The following is a 24499-nucleotide window of genomic DNA, read 5'->3' on the forward strand; positions in this document are numbered from 1 at the left end:
AAGTTTTTTAAAAATACTATAATTAACATGCTAAGAAAGGGGAAAAATGAGTAATAAAAAAGTAAATTAAAAGCACAAAAGACAGAAAAAGAGAGGAAGACAAAATAGAGGAACAAAGAACAAAAGCAACAAATAGAAAACACAGTAACTAAAATGTTAGATACTAATCTAACTATAAATAAAAGCGTTGAATGTCAGTGGTCTAAGTGCATCAAGTAAATGCATTAATTAAAATAGTAGATCAATTAAGTGGTCTAAAGGCATCAATTAAAAGAGTAAATTAAAAAAAATGACCTAACTGCATGTTGCCTATAAGAAACCTATTTTATCCTCACCCGAGAACATATTTTTTGCATTTATCTTCAGATAGAGTGGGAGGGAGAGAAGGAGAAAGAGAGAAAGAGAAACATCATGTGAAAGAGACACATCAAGCAGTTGCCACCCACATGACCCCAACGGGGTCCGGGGACAAACTGCAACCAATGTATGTACCCTTAGCAGGAACCGAACCTGGGACTCTGGTTGGCGGACTGACGCTCTAATCGCTGAGCCAAACTGGCCAGGGCAAGAAACCTATTTTTAAATATAAAGATACATGAAGACTAAAAGTAAGTGTATGAAGACATAAAAGAGTATAGCATTACAGATCCCATGGAAATTGAAAATGATAATAAATAAGCACTATGAACAACTGTATTCCCTCAATCTGATAATTTAGAAGAAATAAACCAATTCCTTGAAAGATATAATCCACCAAAACTCACACAAGAAATAGATAATCTGAATTGGCCTATATCTATTAAAGATATTGAATCAATAATTAATATCTTTCCAAAACAGAAAGCATCAGACCCAGATGGACTCATTGATGAATTCTATCAAACATTTAAGGAAGAAATTATGTCAATTTTTATGACCTCTGTCAAAGGATAGAAGGAGAAGACCTACTTCCTAACTCATTCTATGAGGCCAACATTACCCTAGTACCAAAACCAAACACATTATAAGAAAACTATAGACCAATATGGCTCATGAACATAGATGGAGGAAAAAATAAAAGATTCCAAAAATGTATAAAAAGAGTTGTTATACACCACAACCAAGTGGGATTTATCCCAGATATGCAAGGATGGTTCAAGCTTCAAAAATTAATTAGTGTATTCTTCACATCAACAGATCAAAAAAGAAAAATCATATTATTATATCAATAAATAATTTAACAAAATTCAACACCATTCATAATATTTTAAAATCTAAGTAAACTGGGAATAAAGGGGAATTTTCTCAACTTGATAAAGACTATCTGCAAATAACTTAAAGGTATAATCACACTTAATGGTAAGAAATTCAAAGCCTCCCAACTAATATCAAGTATAAGACAACAGTGTCCCCTCACATCACTCCATTTCATCATACTGGAAGTCCTTGTTAATGCAATAAGGCATGAAAAGGAAAGAAAAGGTATATAGATTGTGAAGGAAAATATAAAATGTTCTTTGTTTGCAGATGATATTATTGTCTACATAAAAAATTCAAAAGACTCCTGGAATTAATAAGCAATTTTGGCAAATTGTAGGACATCTTTGTAATATACAAGTCAACTGATATCCTATATACCAAAATAAACAAGTGGAATTTGAAATTAAAAACACAATATCATTTATATTACCACCTCAAAAATTAAATACCTAGATATAAATCTAACAAAATATGTACAACATCTGTATGAGAAAAACTACAAAAGTAATAAACAAACAAAAAACAATAAAAACTAACTAGCCCTGGCCAGTGTGGCTCAGTTGGTTGAGAATCATCTCATGCATCAAAGGGTCAACCGTTCAATTCCCAGTCAGGACACATGCTCAGGTTGCAAGTACAGTCTCCAGTAAGGGTACACACGAGAGGCAACTGGTCAACGATTCTCACTCAAATCAATGTTTTTCGCTCTCTGTCTCCCTTTCTCTCTCTCTCCAAAAAAAAATATATATATATATATATATATGAAAAAACTAAATAAACAAAGACATATTCTATATTCATGGATGGAAAGATGCCATATGGCCAAGATGTCAGTTTTTCCTAACTTGATCTATAGATCCAAGGCAAACAGACAGGAAGAAAAATAAAAGAGATACAAATTAGAAAGGAGGAAGTAAAACTGTCATTATTCGCAGATGACATGATACTATACGTAGAAAACCCCAAAGACTCCATCAAAAATTTACTACACTCAATAAATGAATTTGGCAAAGTAGCAGGATACAAAATTAATGTCAAAAAATGGATGGCATTCTTATACACCAATGATGAACTCATAGAAAGAGAAACTAAAAAAACAACCCCATTTACCATCGCAGAAAAAAAATTAAGATACCTAGGAATAAACTTAACCAAAGAAGTAAAGGGCCTATTCGCAGAAAACTACAGGTCATTGAAAAAAGAAATAGAGGAAGATGTAAAAAAGTGGAAGCACATACCTTGTTCATGGATTGGAAGAATTAACATCATTAAAATGTCCATACTACCCAAAGCAATCTATACATTCAATGCAATCTCCATCAAAATACCAACGACATACTTCACAGAATTAGAACAGATACTTCAAAAATTCATATGGAACAAAAAAAGACCTAGAATAGCCACAGCAATCTTGAAAAAGAAGAACAAAGTTGGAGGGATCACATTACCAGATTTCAGGTTATACTACAAAGCCACTATAATCAAAACAGCCTGGTACTGGCACAAGAACAGGAATATAGACCAGTGGAACAGAATTGAGAACCCGGAAATGGACCTAAGGCTATATGTTCAATTAATATTTGACAAAGGTAGCAAGAGCATACAATGGAGTAAAGACAGCCTCTTTAACAAATGCTGTTGGGAAAATTGGACAACTACATGCAAAAAAACGAAACTAAACCATAAATTTACACCCTACACAAGAATAAACTCAAAATGGATAAAAGACTTAAATATGATTCATGAATCCATAAAAATCTTAGAAGAAAATGTAGGCAACAAAATTTCAGACATTATAGGCAGCAGTATTTTCACAGATACATCACCTAAGGCAACAGAAACAAAAGAGAAAATGAACACATGGGACTACATCAAACTCAAAAACTTCTGCACAGCAAAAGATACAATCATGAAAATGGAAAGGCAACCTACCCACTGTATGGGAGAGTATAATTTACAATGATATCTCAGATAAGGGGTTAATTTCCAATATATATGGAGTACTCAAACAACTCAACAAAAGGAAGACAAAGAACCCAATTAAAAAATGGGCAGAGGAGCTGTATAGACACCTCTCCAAACAGGACATACAAATGGCCAAGAGACATATGAAGAAATGCTCAACATCACTAATCATCAGAGAGATGCAATTTAAAACAACTATGAAGTATCACCTCACACCTGTCAGAATGGCCGCCACCAACAAATCATCAAACAACAAGTGTTGGCAAGGGTGTGGAGAAAAGGGGACTCTAGTACATTGCTGGTGGGAATGCAGACTGGTGCAGCCACTATGGAAAACAATATGGTGTTACATCAAAAAATTAAGAATTGAACTTCCATTTCACCCAGTGATCCCACTGCTAGGAATATACCGTAAGAAGCCTGAAACTCCAATTAGATAGAATATATGTACCCAATGTTCATAGCAGCACTATTTAAAATAGCTAAGATCTGAAAACAGCCCAAATGTCCATCAGTAGATGAATGGATAAAAAAGCTGTGGTACATATACTGAATGGAGCACTATGCAGTTGTAGGAAAGAAAGATCTCTTATCCTTTGAGACAACATGGAGGGATCTTGAGAGTATTATCCTAAGTGAAACAAGCCAAGCAGAGAAAGACAAATATTACATGATCTCACTTATTTGTGGAATATAATGAACATAACTGTCTGAGGAATTGGGTAGTCTCTGGGACGTGGAAGTGGGGTACAGACTGACAATCCCCTGAAGAGGGGGAGAGGTGGAGAGATAAACCACAGAACTTATATGCATGTATGTATGAACAATGGACATGAACAACAAGGGTGGGTACAGGGTGGGGAGGGAGGGAGAGGGGGAATCAGTGGGGTAAAAAGGAGAAACATCTGTAACAAAAATAAATTCATTAATTAAAAAAAATCCCAGCAAGCAATTGTATGAATATTGATAAACTGATTCTGAAGTTTATATAGAGACGCAAAGGACCTCAAATAGCTGATACAATATTGAAGAAAAATACCAAAGTTAGATTACTGACACTATATTACTTCAAACTTATTATAAGGCTAACATTCAAGACAGTGTAGTATTGGTGAAAGAATAAACAAATAGATCAGTGGAACAGAATAAAGAATCTAGCAATAGACCTACAAGAATATAGTCAACTGATTTTTAACCAAGAACCAAAGGTAATATAATGGAGCAAAGATTATCTTTCAAATAAATCGTGCTGGAACAACTGGACATCCACATAAAAAAATCTGGACACAGACACTATACCCTTTACAAAAACAAACTCAAAATGGCTCATAAACCTAAATATAAAACACAAAACTATAAAACTTCCAGAAGATAAAATAGGATAAAAGTGAGATGACATTTAGAATGGTGATGTTTATTTAGATACAACACTAAAGATATAACCTATGAAAAAAACAGTTAATAAGCTAGACTTCATTAAAAGTAAAAATATTTGGGTGTTGGTGGGTGGAAAGATTGAGCAAAAAAGAAAAAAAGAGAGAGAACACATGGACATCGACAACAGTGTGGTGACTGCATGGGGAAGAGAGGTGGTTGAAGTTAGAAGAGGGTACGAGGGGATAAATGGTAGAAAAGTAAAATAAAATAATTTTAACTAAAAACATTTGTTCTATGTAAGATTGTCATGAGAATGAGAACAGAATCCACAGACTTTAAAAAAATCTGTGCAAAAGACATATGATAAAGGACTGTTATCTAAAATATACAAATAATTGTTAAACTTGACAATAAGAAAAAAACAACCCAATTTAAAAATGAGCCAAAGCCCAGCTGGTGTGGCTCAGTGGATTGAGCGTCATCCCATGCACTGAGAGGCCTCGGTTAGATTCCTGGTCAGGGCCCATGCCAGGTTTGGAGGCTCAATCACCAGTAGGAGCATGCAGGAGGCAGCTTATCGATGTTTCTCTCTCACATTGATGTTTCTATCTCTCTCTCTAAAAAAAAAAAAATCAGTAAAAAATTAATTCTAAGATATTTTAAAAAAATGTGTCAAAAACCTTAACAGATTCCTCTCGAAACAGGATATACAGGTAGAAAACATGAAAAGCATAAGAAAAAATCCTCTACATCATATGTTATCAGAAAAATGCAAATTAAAACAATAAGATACCATTACATACCTATTACAATGGCCTTAGTATTCTTTGGGCTATTAGAGTGATCTAAATCTGGAACACTGAAAATACCACATGTTGATGAGGACTAAGAGCAACAGGAACTCTCATATATTGCTGGTGAGAATATAAAATGGTACTTGGGGAAACAATTTGGTAGCTTCCTACAAAACTAAACATACTCTTACCATATGATCTGGCAAGTGTGCTCCTTGGTATATTTCCAAAGAAGATGAAAACTTATGACTACACAAAAACCTTCACATAAATATTTATAGAACTTTATTTATAATTGTCAAAAGTTGGAAGCAATCAAGATGTCCCTTAATAAGTGAATGTATAAACTGTGCCCATCCAGATAATGAAATACTAGTCAATGTTTAAAAGAAATGAGCTATCGAAAAAAAACAAACAAACAAAAAAAAACATGGCGGTGGGCAGGAATGGAGGGAGGGTGAGTGTGTGAGAGAATGTGAGTGGACATAAAGGTGGACGACCAAACCTGAGCAGTGCAGAGCGATGGAGCAGAAAGTTCCTGTGCTGTGGAAGAGAGCAGCCGGCTACCAAGGTAAGTGGACCTTCAGGGCACTTCTCCCTGAGCCGCGGGGAGGTCCCACCATTTTGGAAGATCCTGGCTCTTCCCTGGGAGGAGGCAGTGGGAGCAGCTGGGGCCCAGCAACCTGAGCCCACCAGCACACCTGGCACCATTGAACCAGTGGACAATCTGTGTCAACACAGACCGGTGCACAAGTACTGGAGCTCCCAAGGTGCCTGTAGCTGAAGCCACAGACATCCTGGAGTCCAGCAACATCGCCCATAGTAGCAGCCTGATCACAGTCCAGATATACCCCCAGCAACAGAGGCTGGGAAGCAGACATCCATCCACAGGCAATAGAAGCACAGACCAGCAGCTGAGGCCCATCCCCAAAAACTACAGCAAAAGGTGAGCAGGAGTTGCACTCCATGGGGCATCAGCACTACCCAGTCACCAGCAGTGGGACCTGGGGCTCCACAGAGGCCGGTGCGGTCCAGCAGCTCACAAGAGCTGTGGGAAGCTGGAGCCTGAGAACAACTGGTGGAATCCAGCTGCTTGTGCGTCCTGTGGGGTGCTGGGGCACCAGAGAAGCCTGTGCAACCCAGCAGCCCACAAGAGTGGTGGGAAGCCAGAGCCCAGGAGGGACTGGTGAGATCCAGCTGCCTGACCACGGGACCTGCAGGGTGTGGGGGCACCAGAGAGGACTGTGCAAAGCAGCAGGGAATGTGCGATCCAGTTATCCGCGGGACGTGTGGGGTGCTGAAGCACCAGAGAGGCCTGAGTGACCCAGCAGAGACTGTGCGATCCAGTTACCTGCAGGAACTGCGGGTTGCTGAAGCACCAGAGAGACCTGTGCAAAACAGCAGCCCATAAGAGAGGCATAAAGCCAGGTCCCCAAAGGGACTGTGTGATCCAATTACTCGCGAGACTTGCAGAGTGTGGGGGCACTAGAGAGGACTGTACGACTCAGCTGCACACAAGATAGGTGCAGAGAATATGAAAATGGAGGCAGAGTGAATGGAAGCTACATAGATGATATACCAAAAACAAATGGAAATTACAACTAAAATAAAGACAAATCCTCAGAAACAAGCAACAGAAAAGCAGTGGGACAGGACCATGTAACCAGGGACACTGGTAGGATCTCCAGAGGCACGAGAGGGCAGCAGACTGGGAGTCCAGGGACAGCAGCAGTTTTAGATGTGAGCAGCGACCCTGAGGAATAAAGACCAAACCTGCTCCACAGTGCAGAGAGCTGGGAAAGAGAACTAAAATAGCCACAGCCACTCACCTGGGGGTTCTGGCAGAGGGAGGGAAGACTGGGCTGGAACTCTGTGGGGACAACAAGGATTGGGAGGGCCACTCAGAGCTTTTGCTGAGTTGCTGCCACAAATGACTGTGGCCAGTGTGCTCCTTCCCAGAGCTGTGGGGAAAAGCAGTAGCCCCATCACCCACCTCAGAGAGTCAGCCTTTCCCAGGTGAGACAAAGAATTGCAAATTGAGGCTCATTAAAATCCATTATCTATCCCACCCTCTGGAAATCCTCTTTTGCAGAACACCAGGGCTACATTCTAAGGCACTGAGTAACTGAGACTACTAGCCTCCAGAAAAAAGCTAGAAGATAACTGAACATTTCCCGGGCTTTCCAATCTACCCAGGAGAGTAAGAATTGACAGTGGTGTTTAACGTGGGCCTGCCCAGGCTCATCCAAACCCAGTAGAGGGAGCCACAAACAGCAGAACACCAACACACAAAGGAAAAATTTGGGAGGCTCCAAAACCCACTGAGATAGCAAAAATGGAGAAATAAAAAAAAAAAATCCCAAATTAAAGAACAAGAGACCCTACCAAAGATGAGATAAATGAAATGCAGTTAAGCAAATGATCAGAGGTAGAGAACAGAGCCATAATTTTGAAGAAGCTCAACAGCATGAGTAAAAATATCTGTACCATGAGTAAAGATACAGAAACATTGAAAACCAACCACCTGGAAATGAAGAATGACATAGCAGATAATAAAAAAAAAAGAAAAAAAATTGGAAGGACTAACCAGCAGAGTAGAGGAAGCTGAAGACCGGATCAGTGAATTAGAAGATGGGGTAGAAAAAATGAACCAATCAGAAAACCAAAATTAAAAAAAAAACAAAACAGGAAGATAGCTTAAGAGAACTGTGGGACAAGTGTAAACGTATTAACATTCACATCATAGGAGTCCCCAAAGAGGAACAAAATCGGCAATGGTTAGAGAATATATTTGAAGTAATAGTGACAGAAAAATTTCTTAACTTGGTGAAGGAAGAAGGCATTCAAGTTCAAGAAGCACAGAGAGTCCCAAGTAAGAAGAACCAAAACAGGCCCACACCAAGATATCTAGTTATTAAACAGACAAAAATTAAAGACAAACAGAGAATCCTAAAGGCAGCAAGGGATAAGCAACAGGTTACCTACAAAAGGAAACCCTATAAGGCTCTCAGCTGACGTCTCAACAGAAACACTACAGGCCAGAAGGGAGTGGCATGAAGTAATCAAGGTCATGAAAAACAAGAATCTGAATCCAAGACTACTCTATCCAGCAAGGCTATCATTCAAAATAAAAGGTCAAATAATGAGCTTGCCAGACCAAAAAAATAAAAAAAAAGGCTAAAGGAATACATAAACACCAAACAAGTATTGCAAGATATGCTAAAAGGACTGCTGTAATTAGTAGATGAAATAGGAAGAAAAACTAGAAACACACTAAACAAAAATGGCAATAAATAAGTACATATAAATTATCACCTTATATGTGAATAGTTTGAATGCTCCGATAAAAAGACACAGAGTAGCTGACTGGATAATAAAGCATGACTCACATATATGTTGCTTTCAAGAGATCCACCTCACAACAAAAAACTCACAGAAGTTGAAAGTGAAGGCATGGTACACAATCTTTCAAGCAAACGGAAAGGAAAAAAAAGCTGGGGTAGCAATACTCATATATGATAAAGTAGATTTCAAAATGAAGACCATAACTAGAGACAAATAATGCCACTACATAATATTGAAAAGATCTATCCAACAGGAAGATATAACCATGGTAAATATATATGCACCCAATATAGGAGCACCAACATATTTTTAAAATCATTTGGAGGACTTTAAAGGAGAAATTAATAGCAATATAATCATAGCAGAGGACTTCAACATGCTGCTGACATTACTGAATTATTGAGACAAAAATTAACAAGGAAACACAGACTCTAAGTAAAAGACTAAATCAAATGAATTTCAAAGATATCTACAGAAAATTACACCCCAAAACTACAGAACTCACATTCTTTTCAAGTGCACATGGGACATTCTCAAAGATAGACCACATGTTAGGACACAAACTAAGTCTCCACAAATTCAAGAAGATTAAAATCATATCAAGCATCTTGTCAGGTCACAATGGCATGAAACTAGAAATCAATTGCAACAGGAACATGAAAAGACATTTGAAATCATGGAGGCTAAACAGCATGTTATTGAACAATGAATGGGTTACCATGGAGATCAAGGAAGAAATTAAAAACTTCCTAGAAACCAATGAAAATGAACACACAACAACACAAAATCTATGGGATGCAGCGAAAGCAGTCCTGAGAGGGAAGTTCATAGCACTACAGGCCTACATCAACAACCAAAAAAAATTTCCAATAGACAATCTAACCTCACAACTTATAAAACTAGAAAGCACACACACAGAAAACTGCAGAGCAAGTAGAAGGAAGGAAATAGTTAAGGTAAGAGCAAAAATAAATGACATGGAGACCATAAAAACAATTCAAAGGATCAATAAAACAAAGAGCTGGTTCTTTAAAAAGATAAACCAGATTGATGGACCCTTAGCTAGACTCACCAAGAAACAAAGAAAGAGAACCCAAATACACAAAATCAGAAATGAAAGAGGAGAAATAATAATTGACACTACAGACATACAAAGGATTGTTAACAAATATTATGAACAATTATACATCATCAAATTTAACAATCTAAGCGAAATGCAAAATTTTCTAGAAACACATAGTCTCCCAAATGTGAACCGGGAAAAGATAGAAAACTTGATCAGACCAATAACAACAAAAGAAATTGAAGATGTATTCAAAACTCTCCCAGCGAATGAAAGCCCAGGCCCAGAAGTCTTCACAGGGGAATTTTACCGAACATTCAAAGAAGAACTAATACCGAATCTCCTCAAACTATTTCAAAAAATTCAAGAAGAAGCCTTCCCAAACTCGTTTTATGAGGCCAGCATAATTCTAATTCCAAAACCAGAAAACAGCACTACGAGAAAACAAACAAACAAACAAACAAAAAAAAACGACAGGCCAATATCCCTGATGAATATAGATGCCAAAATCCTAAACAAAATACTACCAAATTGAATCCAGGAATACATCAAAAAAATTATTCACCATGACCAAGTGGGATTCATCCCAGGGATGCAAGGCTGGTACAATATTTGCAAATCAATTAATGTGATACACCACATGAACAAAATGAAAGATAAAAAATCCTATGATTATATCAATACACGCTGAAAAAGCAATAAACAAAATCCAGCACCCATTTCTGATAAAAACATTCAGCAATCTGGGAATACAGAGATTATATTTTGACATAATAAAGGCCACATATGAAAGACCTACAGCCAACATCATACTCAATGGGCAAAATTTAAAAGCATTTCCCTTAAGAACAGGAACAAGACAGGGATGCCCACTTTCACCACTCTTATTTAATATAGTAGTGGAGGTCTTAGTCACAGCAATTAGACATGAAGAAAGAATAAAAGGAAACCAGATTGGAAAGAAAGAAATAAAACTTTCGTTACTAACATCAAAATTACAACTAAACTATAAAACAACCGTCATTCAAAGCCACCCGAAATCAAGCTGAATGGAAGTCCTGCAACTACAAAATTAAAGAAGAAGCCACGTGGAAACTGTTAGGAGGGGCAGAGGTATGGAAGGACTGTTCCCCACCCACATGTGGCGCATAAAAATTAGGAAGGTACCTCACCTGTGAAGGACCTTCCTGAGGAGTGAGGGGTACACCTCCCAAACCAGGACGTCAGCTCCGGGTTCCAGTGCCAGGAAGAGAGGTCCCCATAACTTCTCGCTGTAAAAACCAGCAGGAACTGAGGCTCAGGGAGGCTGAGCCTGCTCAAGCCCCAAGCAGCTTCTCTTAAAGAGCTCACTCAGGGACTTACTCGGACCAGCTTCCTCTAAGTCCAGTGTGGAGGGGAGGCAGCTCAAAAGGCACAAAGACATATGAGGAAGAACTGAGTTGTTTGGCATTGGGGCGAGGGCTGGAGGGACAGCTTTCTCCCGGACAGATGTGCTCTTGAAGGCCTTTGTTCTTTGGGTGAGCCCTTCCCCCAGGAGCCTGGCAGACATCAGCCATATGTGAGACTCCAGCAACCTGGCTCATACTGTTCGCCCTGCCTTGGTGATTCTCTCAGGCCATGCCTCACCCAACTTTCAGGCCTACCCAAGTTGTTCCCAGTTACTTTATCATGGGAATGGCCTGTCATGGATCCTGCTTCACATTTTCCTAAATTCACTCAAACAAGCAGCATCTGGTCTCAGTGAGCCCCATACCTCTTGTTAGGTGGCCACAGGCCTGACACTCTAAGCAGCCAGCCTTGATTCACAACTTGGCTTTGGCTGGGCAGCTCCAAGCCCAGCACAAGATGCAGCCATCTGCAGACTGCTTTGTAGCTTATGCCTAGTGGCCCCGGGTAGATCACAGGCAGCAGCCGACCTTGTCCCAGAGCCAGCACACCCAATAGACAGCTTCAGACCACATCGAAGCACCACCACCCAACCACGTCCATAATTGACACACTCAATGAGTGAATTCAGTGGGTACCAGAGCCCTGATGAAGTAAGTCTTGCTCTGTGTGGTGGGCCCCTGCACAGTTGATCCTCCAAGGTAGTCAGAGGTCGGTGGATAGTGGGCACAGCCGGTCCTTACAGCTGATCAGCCTGAGTAAAACCCTCTCATTGATGTGTCAACAGCAATCAAAACTCAATTACAACAGAAGGGTATAAAGTCCACACAAGGGGTGCACCTCGAGGGCCCAGCTGTGAGACCAGGGAGGTGGTGCCTACAGGACACCTACACAAAAGTCCACTCTAGGAAGCCCGGGAGACATAGCAAGTCTACCTGATACATAGAAACAAACACATGGAAGCAGCCAAAATGAGGAGACAAAGAAACATGTCCCAAATAAAATAACAGTACAAAATTCCAGGGAAAGAACTAAACAAAATGGAGATAAGCAATCTAATAGATGCATAGTTCATAGCACTGCTTATAAAGATGCTCAATTAACTTAGTGAAAACTTCAATGAACTTAGTGTGTGCCTCAAGAGCACAAAAAGGATGAGTCAAAAATGAAAGAGGCACTAAGTGAAATAAAGAATAATTTACACAGATTCAATAATAGAGTAGGTAAAGCCAAGAAGCAAACCATCAATTTGGAATATAAGGAAGCAAAAAACATTCAATCAGAACAGCAAAAAGAAAAAAGAATCCAAAAGAAAATAAGTATAGTGTAAGAAGCCTCTGGGACAACTTCAAGTGTACAAACATTTTCATCTTGGAAGTGCCAGAAGGACAAGAGAGAGAACAAGAAATTGAAAACCTGTTTGAAATAATAATCACAGAAAACTTCCCTAACTTGGTGAAGGAAACAGACATACAAGTCCAGGAAGCACACAGAGTCCCAAACCACATGAACTCCAAGAGGTCCACACCAAGACACATCATTATCAAAATGCAAAATGTTCAAGACAAAGAAAATCTTAAAAGCAGCGAGAGAAAAGCAGTTAGTTACCTACAAGGGAGCTTCCATAAGACTGTCAGCTGATTTCTCAAAAGAAACATTGCAGGGCAGAAGGGTATGGCAAGAAATATTCAGAGTAATGGAAAGTAAAAACCTCCAACCAAGATTACTCTATCCTGCAAAGCTGTCATTTAGAATTGATGGCCATATAAAGAGTTTCCCAGACCAGAAAAAGCTAAAAGAGTTCACCATCACCAAACCAGTAGTATATGAAATGTTAAAGGGTCTTCTTGAAGAAAAAGAAGATAAAAAATATGAAGAAACAAAATGCCATTAATACACATCTATCAACAATTGAATCTACAAACAAAATGAACAAGCAGAACAGAAACATTCTCATAGATACAGAGAACATTTTGTTGGTTGTCAGATGGGAGGGGAATTAGGGGAGTGAGTGAAAAAGGTGAAGGGATTAAGAAGTACACATTGGTTGTTAGACTGACAAACCTCAAAAGGAAGAGGGGTAGGGGCAGGAAAAATATATACTAAAGAACTTATATGCATATATGCATAATAAATGTACACAAACAACAGTGTGGAAAAAGGTAGGAGGGGCGAGGGAGGAGGGGTCAATAGGGGAAAAAGGAGGAACATCTGTAATACATTCAACAATAAAGATAATTTTTTTTTAAAAAAAAGAAACTGTCGTTATTTCTAGATAACATGATATTGCACCTAGAAAACCCTAAAGACACCATCAAAAATCTGCTGGATTTAATAAACAAATTTGGCAAAGTAGCAGGATAAAATATTGACATCAAGAAATCGGTGGCATTTTTATACACCAATAATGAACTCACAAAAAGAGAAACTAAAAAACAATCCCATTTACCACTGAAGCAAAAAAATTTAGATACCTAAGAATAAACTTAACCAAAGAAGCAAAGAAAGGACTTATTTGCACAAAACTACAGGACATTGAAAAAAGAAATAGAGGAAGATATAAAAACTGGAAACATATACCTTGTTCAGGGACTGGAAAAATTAACATCATTAAAATGTCCATACTAGCCAAAGCAATCTATAGATTCAATGCAATCCCCTTTAAAATATCAATGACATATTTCACAGAAATAGGACAAATATTTCAAAAGTATATATGGAACAACAACAACAAAACCCGAATAACCAAAGCAATCTTGAAAAAGAAGGACAAAGTAGGAGGGATCACAATACCGGATATCAGGTTATACTACAAAGTCATTGTAAACAAAATAGCCTGTTACTGGCACAAGAACAGGCATATTGATCAATGGGACAGAATAGAGAACCGGAAGTGGACCCAAGGCTGTATGCTCAATTAATATTTGACAAAGGTGGTAAGAGCATACAGTGTAGGAAGGACAGCCTCTTTAATAAATGGAATTGGGAAAATTGGACAGCTACATGCAAAAAAATGAAACTAGACCACCAACTTATACCATACACAAAAATAAACTCAAAATAGATAAAAGACTTAAATGTGACTCAAAAATCCAGAAAAATCCTAGAAGAAAATGTAGACAACAAAATTTCAGACATCACACACAGCAGAATTATCACCGATACAACACCTAAAGCAAGAGAAACAAAGAAAAACATGAACACATGAAACTACATCAAACTAAAAAGCTTCTTCTGCACAGCAAAAGAAATAACCATCAAAATAGAAAGGGATCCCACTGTATGGGAGAACCTAATTGCCAATGATACATCAAATAAGGGGTTAATTTCCAAAATATATAGAATACTCATACAACTTAAGAAATGGAAGACAAAGATCCCAATTAAAACATGGGCAGAGGATCTAAAGAGACACTTCTCCAAAAGGACATACAAATGGCCAAGAGACATATGAAAAAATGCTCAACATCACTAACCATCAGAAGGATGCAAATTAAAACAACTGTGAGGTATCACCTCACACCTGCCAGAATGGCTGCCATCAACAAATCCAAAAACAAGTGCTGGCAAGGGTATGGAGAAAAGGGGACTCTAGCACACTCCTGGTGGGAATGCAGACTGGTGCAGCCATTATGGAAAACACTAAGGTGTTACCTCAAAAAAGTTAAAAATTGAATTGCCATTTGACCCAGTGATCCCACTTCTAGGAACATACCCTAAGAAGCTTGAAACACCAATCAGAAATAATATGTGCACCCCTATGTTCATAGCAGCACTAGTTACAATTGCTAAGATCTGGAAAAAACCCAAGTGTCTATCAATAGCAAGTGGAGAAAAAAGCTGTACATATATACAATGGAATACTATGCAGCTGTAATAAAGAAAGATCTCATAATTTGAGATGACATGGAGGGACCCGGAAACTTTTATGCTAAGTGAAATACGGCATTCAAAGACAAGTATCGAGCTTGCTGCTGTTGCCGGATGGATCACTGCAGGTGAATGAATTGCTGTTGCTTTTGAGGTTGCCTGGCACTGGGTGCAGGCCCTGTAAATCCACCTACTCCCTAGCTGCCATATCTGCAGATCTGACCATGTAACTCCTCTGCATGGACTATGGCAGCTCAGCAAGCCACTCCTGGCAGCCAGTCAGAGGAGAGCAGTACTTGGGAGCTGCCATCGGCTTGTGACATAAGAGATTACATGCTGCGTGAACACAGCCAGGAGGCTCACAGCGAGAATGTTAGTTCTGTAGAAGCCCTTTCCATTCCTTCTTCTTCTGAGGTGGATCCAGGTTACACCTGTTTTGTGAGACTTACCTGATCCATCAATGAATATAGTTCTAGCACCAGGGATTCCAAAATGGCGGCGGAGTGAATGGAAGCTACAGAGACCATCTCCCAGAACCAAACTGGAATTACAACTATAACACAGACAAATCGACGGGAAAAAGCAACAGAAAAGCAGCTTGCGAGGACCATATAACCAGGGACACTGACTCGATCCTGGTAGGATTGCGAAGGCTCGAGACGGAGGATGGAGGCCACAGTCAGCAGCTCGGCAGCAGCCTCAGCTGTGAGCAGCGCCTTCGGATTACACTCCCAAGCGGCTCCACAGCGCAGAGCCGGGACAGAGGCTAAAAAAGCAACAGCCACTCACCTTGGGCTACGGCAGAGGGAAGGCAGACTGGACTGGAACTGTGTCGAAACACTCGGGATTTAGAGGGCACTCAGAGCTTTTGCTGATTGGCAGCTAAGCAGGACGGTGTCCATATTGCTCCTTCACAGGGCTCTGGGGAGAGGCAGCAGCCCGTCCGTTGGAGATCCAACCCCACTCTGTGGGCCACTGAAGTGCTAATTGAGGCTCATTAACAACCAGCATCTGCCCCACCCTCATGAAATCCCCTTATGCTGAGGACCTGAGAAAGTTTTTCAATCAACTGACAACCCAAAACTCATCAAGTAACCTCAACTGCTAGCCTCCAGGAACAAAGCTAGAGGATAACAGTACTTTTCCTGGGCTAGCAACTTCAACCAGGAAAGTAAGACTTCACAGTGGTGTTTAACATGGGTCCTCCCTCGCTCATCTAAACCCAGGAGAGGAAGCCACGAACAGCAGAACACCAACACCCACAGGGAAAACTTGACAGGCTTCAAAGACCACGGTGATAGCCAAAATGGTGAAACACAGAAACAGAAGCCAAATGAAAGAGCAAGAGACCGCCACCAAAGATGAGATCAATGTGGATCAAATAGGCATATTAACAGAGCTAGAATTCAGAGCCGTCATCTTGAGGAAGCTCAACAGTATGAGTAAGGACATAGAGACACTAAAAATAAGCCAACTGGAAATTAAAAACCATCAAGAAGAGATAAAAAAAAATGACATATCAGAAATGAAAAACACATTGGAAGGTTTAAAAAGCAGAGTAGAGGAAGCTGAGGACCAGATCAGTGAATTAGAAGACAGGGTAGAAAAAAATCAACCAATCAGAAACACAAAAGGAAAAAATGATTAAAAAACAGGAAGACAGCTTAAGAGAACTGTGGGACAACTGGAAACGAAATAATATTCGCATCATAGGAGTCCCCAAAGAAGAAGACAATGAGCAAGGGTTAGAGAATATATTCAAAAAAATAGTGACAGAAAACTTCCCTCATTTGGTGAAGGAAGAAGGCATTCAAGTTCAAGAAGCACAGAGAGTCCCAAGTAAGAAGAACCCAAACAGGCCCACACCAAGACACATAGTAATTAAAATGCCACAAATCAAAGACAAAGAGAGAATCCTAAAAGCAGCAAGGATAAGCAACTGGTTACCTACAAAGAAAACCCCATAAGGCTCTCAGCTGACTTCGCACAAGAAACACTACAGGCCAGAAGGGAATGGCATGAAGTAATCAAGGTCATGAAAAACAAGGATCTGAATCCAAGACTACTCTACCCAGCAGGGCTATCATTCAAAACAGGTCAAATAAAGAGCTTCCCAGACAAAAAAAAAAGGCTAAGGGAATACATTAGCACCAAACCAGCACTGCAAGAAATGTTAAAAGGACTGCTGTAATTAGCAGAAGAAATGGGAAGAAAAATAGAACCACACTAAACAAAAATGGCAATAAATAAGTACATATCAATAATCACCTTAAATGCAAATGGATTGAATGCTCCCATAAAAAGACACAGAAAATCTGATTGGATAAGAAAGCATGACTCATCTACATGTTGTTTGCAAGAGACCCACCTCACAACAAAAGACTCACATAGGTTGAAAGTGAAGGGATGGAAAAAAATTTTCAAAGCAAATGGAAAGCAAACAAACAAAAAAAAAGCTGGGGTAGCAATACTCATATCTGATAAAACAGCTTTCAAAATGAAGGCCATAACTAGAGAAAAAGAAGGCCACTACATAATATTGAAAGGATCTATTCAAGAGGAAGATATAACCTTGATTAACATATATGCACCCAATATAGGATCACCAAAATATATTAAAAATCTTCTGGAGAATTTCCAAGGAGAAATCGACAGCAATACAATCATAGCAGGGGACTTCAACGCTCTGTTGACAGCACTGGATAGATCCTCTAGACAAAAATTTAGCAAGGAAACAGAGACTCTAAATGAAGCACGAGACCAAATGGATTTAATACATATCTACAGAGAATTACACCACAAAACTACAGAATACACATTCTTCTCAAGTGCACATAAAACATTCTCAAAGATAGACCACATGATAGGACATAAACTAAATCTCTACAAGTTCAAGAAGATTGAAATCATATCAAGCATCTTCTCAGATCACAATGGCATGAAACTACAAATCAATTTCAACAAGGACATGCAAAGACATTTCATCACATGGAGGATAAATAGCATGTTATTAAACGATGAATGGGTTACCGAGGAGATCAAGGAAGGAATTAAAAATTTCATGGAAATCAATGAAAAATGAACACAAAATCTATGGGATGCAGCGAAAGCAGTTCTGAGAGGGAAGTTCATAGCACTACAGGTCTACCTCAAGAAACAAGTAGAATTTTCACTGATACATCATCTAAGGCAACAGAATCAAAGGAAAAAATGAACACATGGGACTACATCAAACTCAACATCTTCTGCACAGCAAAAGATACAATCATCAAAATTAAAAGGCAACCCACTGTATGGGAGAACATCATTGGCAATGATGTATCAGATAAGGGATTAATTTCCAATATATATAGAGTGCTCATACAACTCAACAAAAGGAGGACAAAAAACCCAATTAAAAAATGGGCAGAGGAGCTGAATAGACACCTCTCCAAACAGGACATACAAATGGCCAAGAGACATATGAAGAAATACTCAACATCACTAATCATCAGAGATGCAAATTAAAACATCTATGAGGTATCACCTCACACATGTCAGAATGGCCGCCATCAACAAATCATCAAACAAGTGTTGGCGAGGGTGTGGAGAAAAGGGGACTCTAATACACTGCTGGTGGGAATGCAGACTGGTGCAGCCACTACGGAAAACAATATGGTGTTACCTCAAAAAATTAAAAATAGAACTGCCATTTGACCCAGTGATCCCGCTTCTAGGAATATACCCTAGGAAGCCTGAAACACCAATCAGGAAGAATATATGTACTCCTATGTTCATAGCAGCACTATTTACAATCGCTAAGATCTGGAAACAGCCCAAGTGTCCATCAGTAGATGAATGGATAAAAAAAGCTGTGGTACATATACACAATGGAGTACTATGCAGCGGTAAGAAAAAAAAATCTCTTATCCTTTGAGACGACATGGAGGGACCTGGAAAGTATTATCCTAAGTGAAATAAGCCAAGCAGAAAAAGACAAACACCACATGATCTCACTTATATACGGAATATAATGAACATAACAATCTGAGGAATACAGTAGACCCAGAAACATGGAAGTAGGGCACAGACTGACATCCCTCAGAAGAGGGGGTGGGGGGTGGGAAGAGATAAACCACAGAACTTATATGCATGTTTGCATGACCAATGGACATGGAGAACTAAGCTGGGGACGGGGTGACGGTAGGGTGGGGAGGGTGGTGCCAATGGCGTAAAAAAGGAGAAATACCTGTAACAAAAAAATAAAAAATAAATAAAATAAAATACCTTAAAAAAAAAAGACAAGTATCACATGACCTCTCTTATTTGTGGAATACAATTAACCAAATAAGGTGATGAACATAATAGACCCAGAGTCACAGAAGTAGGGTTCAGACTGACAAACCTCAGAGGAGGTGGATAGAGGAGGGAAGGAAGTGATAAACCAAAGAACTTATGCATATAAGCATAACCAATGGACATAGACAACAATGGGTTGAGGGGGGCAGGATCGGGAAGAGAGTGTCAGTGGTGGAAAAAAAGGTTCAACATCTGTAAAAAAAATAAATTAATTAAAAGAATAAAATAAGCTGCAACGAAAAAATAATAAAATATTATTATATACATGGATACAGTCTGATGAGCCCCTTTATAGTTTATCCCTACCAGATACTGACTAAAATGCAGCTGTACTTCATTTTTTCATAGCTTGTTGCTAGTCATTGTCCATTCTTAATCATTATGCTCAATTAAAACTTGTAGTTTCAGGGAATATATAGTAAATAAAACTGAGGCTGACTACCATGCAACAACATTACAAACTACACTAATACAGAATCCCAAATCTCATACAACCATGTCCCTGCCTTCCCAATTTCCAAGAAGACTGATTGCAGGCTACTACAACATAGCACATTATGTTAGGAGAGCCCAATTTTGGATCTTATTTTACTCATTGTCATTACCAGTGTTGTTAAATTCTGACAGGCTGAAGGACGACTAGATGGGTTAAAAGCAAAAAATATTCAAGTGCAACATATGCCATTTTCATACTCTGTTGCTCATACAAATATTTAAAAAATAACCAGGTAACATTCCTAAAAGTGTATGGGAAGCTGTATATCTGCTACACAACAACAATGTTTCAAGATTGTTCTGGCTGTAATTTCATTCAAACCTGTTAGCCATAGTTCATCTGAATAAAGATATAGTCTCTGACCAATACCTTGGGTTTCTTCTTATTACACTGTACCGTAGACAGACCTCTCTCTGCTCATTGGTTTCAGCAAACGTTTTAGTCTGAATATCTCCGAAACACATCTGAGACAAATTTTGAAAAGGACATGATTGAAAGGAGAGAAAATAATCAGGTGATTTGAGAAGAGTTGTGAGCCCTGAACAACAATAGCACAAAGAGAATTGTCATGTGCATTTCCCTCTGTGACAGCAGCATTGAACATTGCTATCATTCCAACCCTTTCTGTCTACAGATGTTATTTTCATTCTTCTCCAATCTTATCTTTTGATGAGTTCCTTAAATGACAGTCATGATTTTTTACACCGTGGAATGGCAGCTTGTGATTTTTTTTCCTGTAGTATTTGCATATCTCCAGTTGCCCAATAAAACTTTGGGCATCATCAAAAACTGGCTTTCCATACTTCCTTCCATGTGTCTAGACTCAGAGATACATGGATATCAGAACTAGTACGGACACTTTGATCTGTTAGGGCAATTCTCCCTTTTATGAGTAAGAAACTGAGGCTCAGAGAAGGGCAGGGGCTTGCACATGGCCTACTTCTGGAAGTGTTAAGTGTGCTCAGGAAACACCACCTCAGTCAAATTTCACTCAGCAAACAGATTTCAGAAGCTTTCCAAACACAAAACCCTCTACCAGCGGTTCTCAACCTGTGGGTTGCAAACCCTTTGGGGGTCAAACAACTGTTTCACAGGGGTCGCCTAAGATATAACAGTAGTAACATTACAGTTATGAAGTAGCAACAAAAGTAATTTTATGGTTCGGGGTCACCATAACATGAGGAACTATATGGTTGTGAATTAGGAAGGTTGAGAACCACTGCATGGTATCTAGATGAGTAGGTATTTTGTATTATTTATGCTTCACTGCCCCACCATTAGTGTGAATAATTGAGAGATAGCTGTCTTACTGCTTAATAGGATATTCAAGAACTGAGGACATTCCAGATTAGTTTCATGATATATGTATGGTAGGCATTCTCATAACTAACTTTGGTTGGATATAGCCCTTTACTCTTTACAAAGCACTGGTCCATATTATGTTATCACATGGGAGCTTTGTAACTAGCCCTGTGAAGTAAGATGTTAAGCCTATTTTTATTTACCAAGTGAGGTTCTTGGAGGTTAAGTGATTGCCCAAGGCCACACAACTAGTAAAGGATAAAACACAGCCTTGAAACAAGGACCTAGAACTCCAAACCCTAATGTGTTTACAGTCTTTACTTGATGAAACCTTTTGGCAGTAGCTGAGGATCAAAGAGTCAGAAGTTGAAGGTTAATTAGTTAAGAAACTGTGGTATTCAAGAAGATGGAAAAGGCAACAAATATCCAGAGAAATAGCCCTGGCTAAGTGTTTGTTTTTTCTTCTTTTGTTTTTCTCTCTTCACAATGAATGGTTTCAAGTAATACCTATATTGCATGAATCTTCAGTTGGACATGGGATTAAAAGGTGGGACCTATTTTAATTTACGCATAAGAATAATTATAATTTTATTTGAAATGTATCTTAGGAGTCCCGATTTTGAACTTTAAAAGCCATCTCTTTCTCTTTCTGAGTCACTGAATTAGGCGTGTGAACATCCATGGCTATGGTCATAGCACTGCTACTGGGATTTTTCTCTTCTCTGGGCTTTAGTTTCCTCACCTAAAAAATGACAACTCTGACATCTTAAAAGTATATGGTTCTAAGAGCAAGGTGTACAAAGGAATAAGAAGTCTTTTCCCTTTGAAAGTATAGAATGTCTCCTTTCCCCATCATTCTGGCATTTTGTCCCTGAAGGTTTTGCAATAGTCATAATAAAATTAAGTAAGATTTGGATGAGAACTTTGTTTCTTGCACCATGATCTTTTTTTTTTTTTTTAATCCTCACCTGAGGATATCTTTCCATTTATCTTCAAATAAAGTAGGAGGAAGGGAAGGGGGGAGAGAGAGAGAGCTTGGTTGCCTCCTGCACGACCCCGACAAGGGCTGGGGTACGTGCCCTTTGACCAGAACCAAACCTGCTACACTTCAGTCCATGAGCCTACGCTCTAACCGCTGAACCAAACCGGCCAGGGCTGTACCATGATCTTTAAACAGACTTTGTAATTTTGCATAATTATGTGACAAATTATAATAAAAAATAAAGAAATAGCAGTCTGAGGGTCATACATGGGACTCCTGATAGGCACCATCAGATCAGATAGGTTACAACCTGCCAGGAGAGCATATTACCTTGGGCAGCTGGGTCTCAAAGAAGATCTGAGGGTTAGGCCACAGAGTGTCTCTCACTCTTTTCAGATGTACTTTTCGTGGTGCCCAGAATATTGTAAATAAAAATAATCTCAGCTGTGATAATGACTTACCTTGGAAAATCATTTAACCTCTATACGACACAGGAGAATTTGCACAGCAAGTTTGTTCATGGAGGAAAAGGTATTTTCAGCAAAAATCCCTGTTATAAGACCAGATCCTTTTCTCTCTCTCTCTCTTTTTTTTTTTTTTTTTTTTTTTTTTTTTTTTTGGTACATGCCCCTAGCGGGAATCGAACCCAGGACTCTCTGGTCCACAGGCTAACGCTCCAACCACTGAGCCAAACCGGCCAGGGCAACACCAGATTCTTCTTATGCGAAGATTACTTGCACAAATTAAGTGACGTTTATGACAAAAATATGGATAGGCACAATTATGCTGGTTCTAAAGCTTGCATGGCAGCTGCACAAACCCATTTGGACTGGGGACATCTGAAACTCATTGCTCAACTTGAAGAAAAATAAAATTATTTCATTTTGGAATCAATTTACAGAAAGTGAGAACAGGGCCTCAAAGGCATAAGTCTAGAGGAGGGCAAGTGTGGCCAAGAAATGCATTATTGGGAATATGACTGAAGAAGGAAGGAAAAGTAACATTTGGCTATATAGAGCTGGTGATAATAATTCTCCTTGCTCTTCCAAGGGTCAGTCCCCAGTATTTCATCAAGAAGAAGAAAAACAAAATGAAATTTTCTCTAACCCTTTTCAAGGGCACAGGTACTATGGTTAGTAACTGCCATGGAGAATGGGCAGCTCAGGCACTGGAAATCCAGTAGAAACACTGGGAAAAGACAAGATGATGATTAGTTTTTTTATGTACTGATTTTCCTTTAGAAACTTTTGATTGACTGACAAATCAGCAGGCCTCTTGCTAGTGTCATGAAATCATATGTATCTGGAGCCAAGGAAGGGAGGCAAGACCGGACATATGAGTGCTCTCTATCTGTGCAGTTTTATTAAAAATTCATTGTTTGGTGCTAAAATAAATCACAAAAGATTGCTTTTCTAATAAAGGCAATCTCTGCACTCTCTGTTTGCTTATCTAGGTTTCTCTAATATACAAAACAGTATCTGCCTCATGTCTTGCCATCCTGCCAAAGCTAAAAACATACATGAATCAGAAATGGATTGTTTTGATCCCAACATTGGCAGCTCGGCAACAGAAGAACACACTAGCATTCAAGTTCAAACTCCTCTGAAGAAGACGGCTGAGTAGGTCTCCCTTAGGACACTGCCTCAAATATTAACTCTGAGAGAGGGAATCTGGATTAATGAGTTAATATAAACATTTAAAAAGCAAATAATTAAATAATCATCATAATAAAAAAAAAACAAAAAGTAGAATGACAACATGGAGTTAGCATTTAATTGTCTGGATCACTCCATAAAAAATATTCCTTTTACAAATGTCCAAAGAGAAAATCAGGCTATGAAGAATTCTCCGAAGTGCTTTTGCTGTCATCTACTAATTCACTTTCTTAGTCACTTGTTTACCTAGTGAATCAAATTTCCCATCCTCTTTTCATGGGGTCCCCTCTTGGCAGGCAGTCACTCTCCTATACAACTACCTTCCTACTCTTGGTCCTCTATGCTAAAATATTCTTCCTCCCCACCTTCATGCTCATAAATCTTTGTATTTACTTTGTAATGAGGAGTTTACTTGAAAGTTATACTGCAAAAAAAAAAAAAAAAAAAAAAGGGTCACTCCTTATCTGGTTGCCCTCCTACATTGCCCAGTGCAAATCCTGGGGCACTCAAGTGCTCTTATCAAGAACTCCCTCCATACTTAAGTTTTCCTAACTCTGATTTGTCCCTCTCTGTATACTGATTTCATGAATGATATGTGAGTCCTTGTATTTGCTTTCATATTAGAGACTTGGCAACCTGGTCCAAGAGGCAAAGTGCTTGCCTTGAGTCCCTAAAACAAAGATATCT

The 24499-nt window shown here is 39.0% G+C and overlaps 2 protein-coding genes across 2 annotated transcripts in view; one reads left to right on the forward strand and one right to left on the reverse strand.

Moving 5' to 3' along the window:
* GPC3 (glypican 3) overlaps positions 1–24499 on the reverse strand; it is an 827003-nt gene that overhangs the window by 296898 nt on the left and 505606 nt on the right. The gene's annotated exons all lie outside the window — the stretch shown is intronic.
* LOC118635999 (shieldin complex subunit 1-like) lies at positions 15285–23780 on the forward strand. The gene is made up of 2 exons (XM_036271074.1): positions 15285–15463; positions 23611–23780. The coding sequence occupies exons 1-2, from the start codon at positions 15286–15288 to the stop codon at positions 23778–23780; spliced, it is 348 nt and encodes a 115-aa protein (XP_036126967.1). The 5' UTR covers position 15285.

This window comes from Molossus molossus, unplaced genomic scaffold (genome assembly GCF_014108415.1).
Source record: "Molossus molossus isolate mMolMol1 unplaced genomic scaffold, mMolMol1.p scaffold_m16_p_2, whole genome shotgun sequence".
Lineage (NCBI taxonomy): Eukaryota > Metazoa > Chordata > Mammalia > Chiroptera > Molossidae > Molossus > Molossus molossus.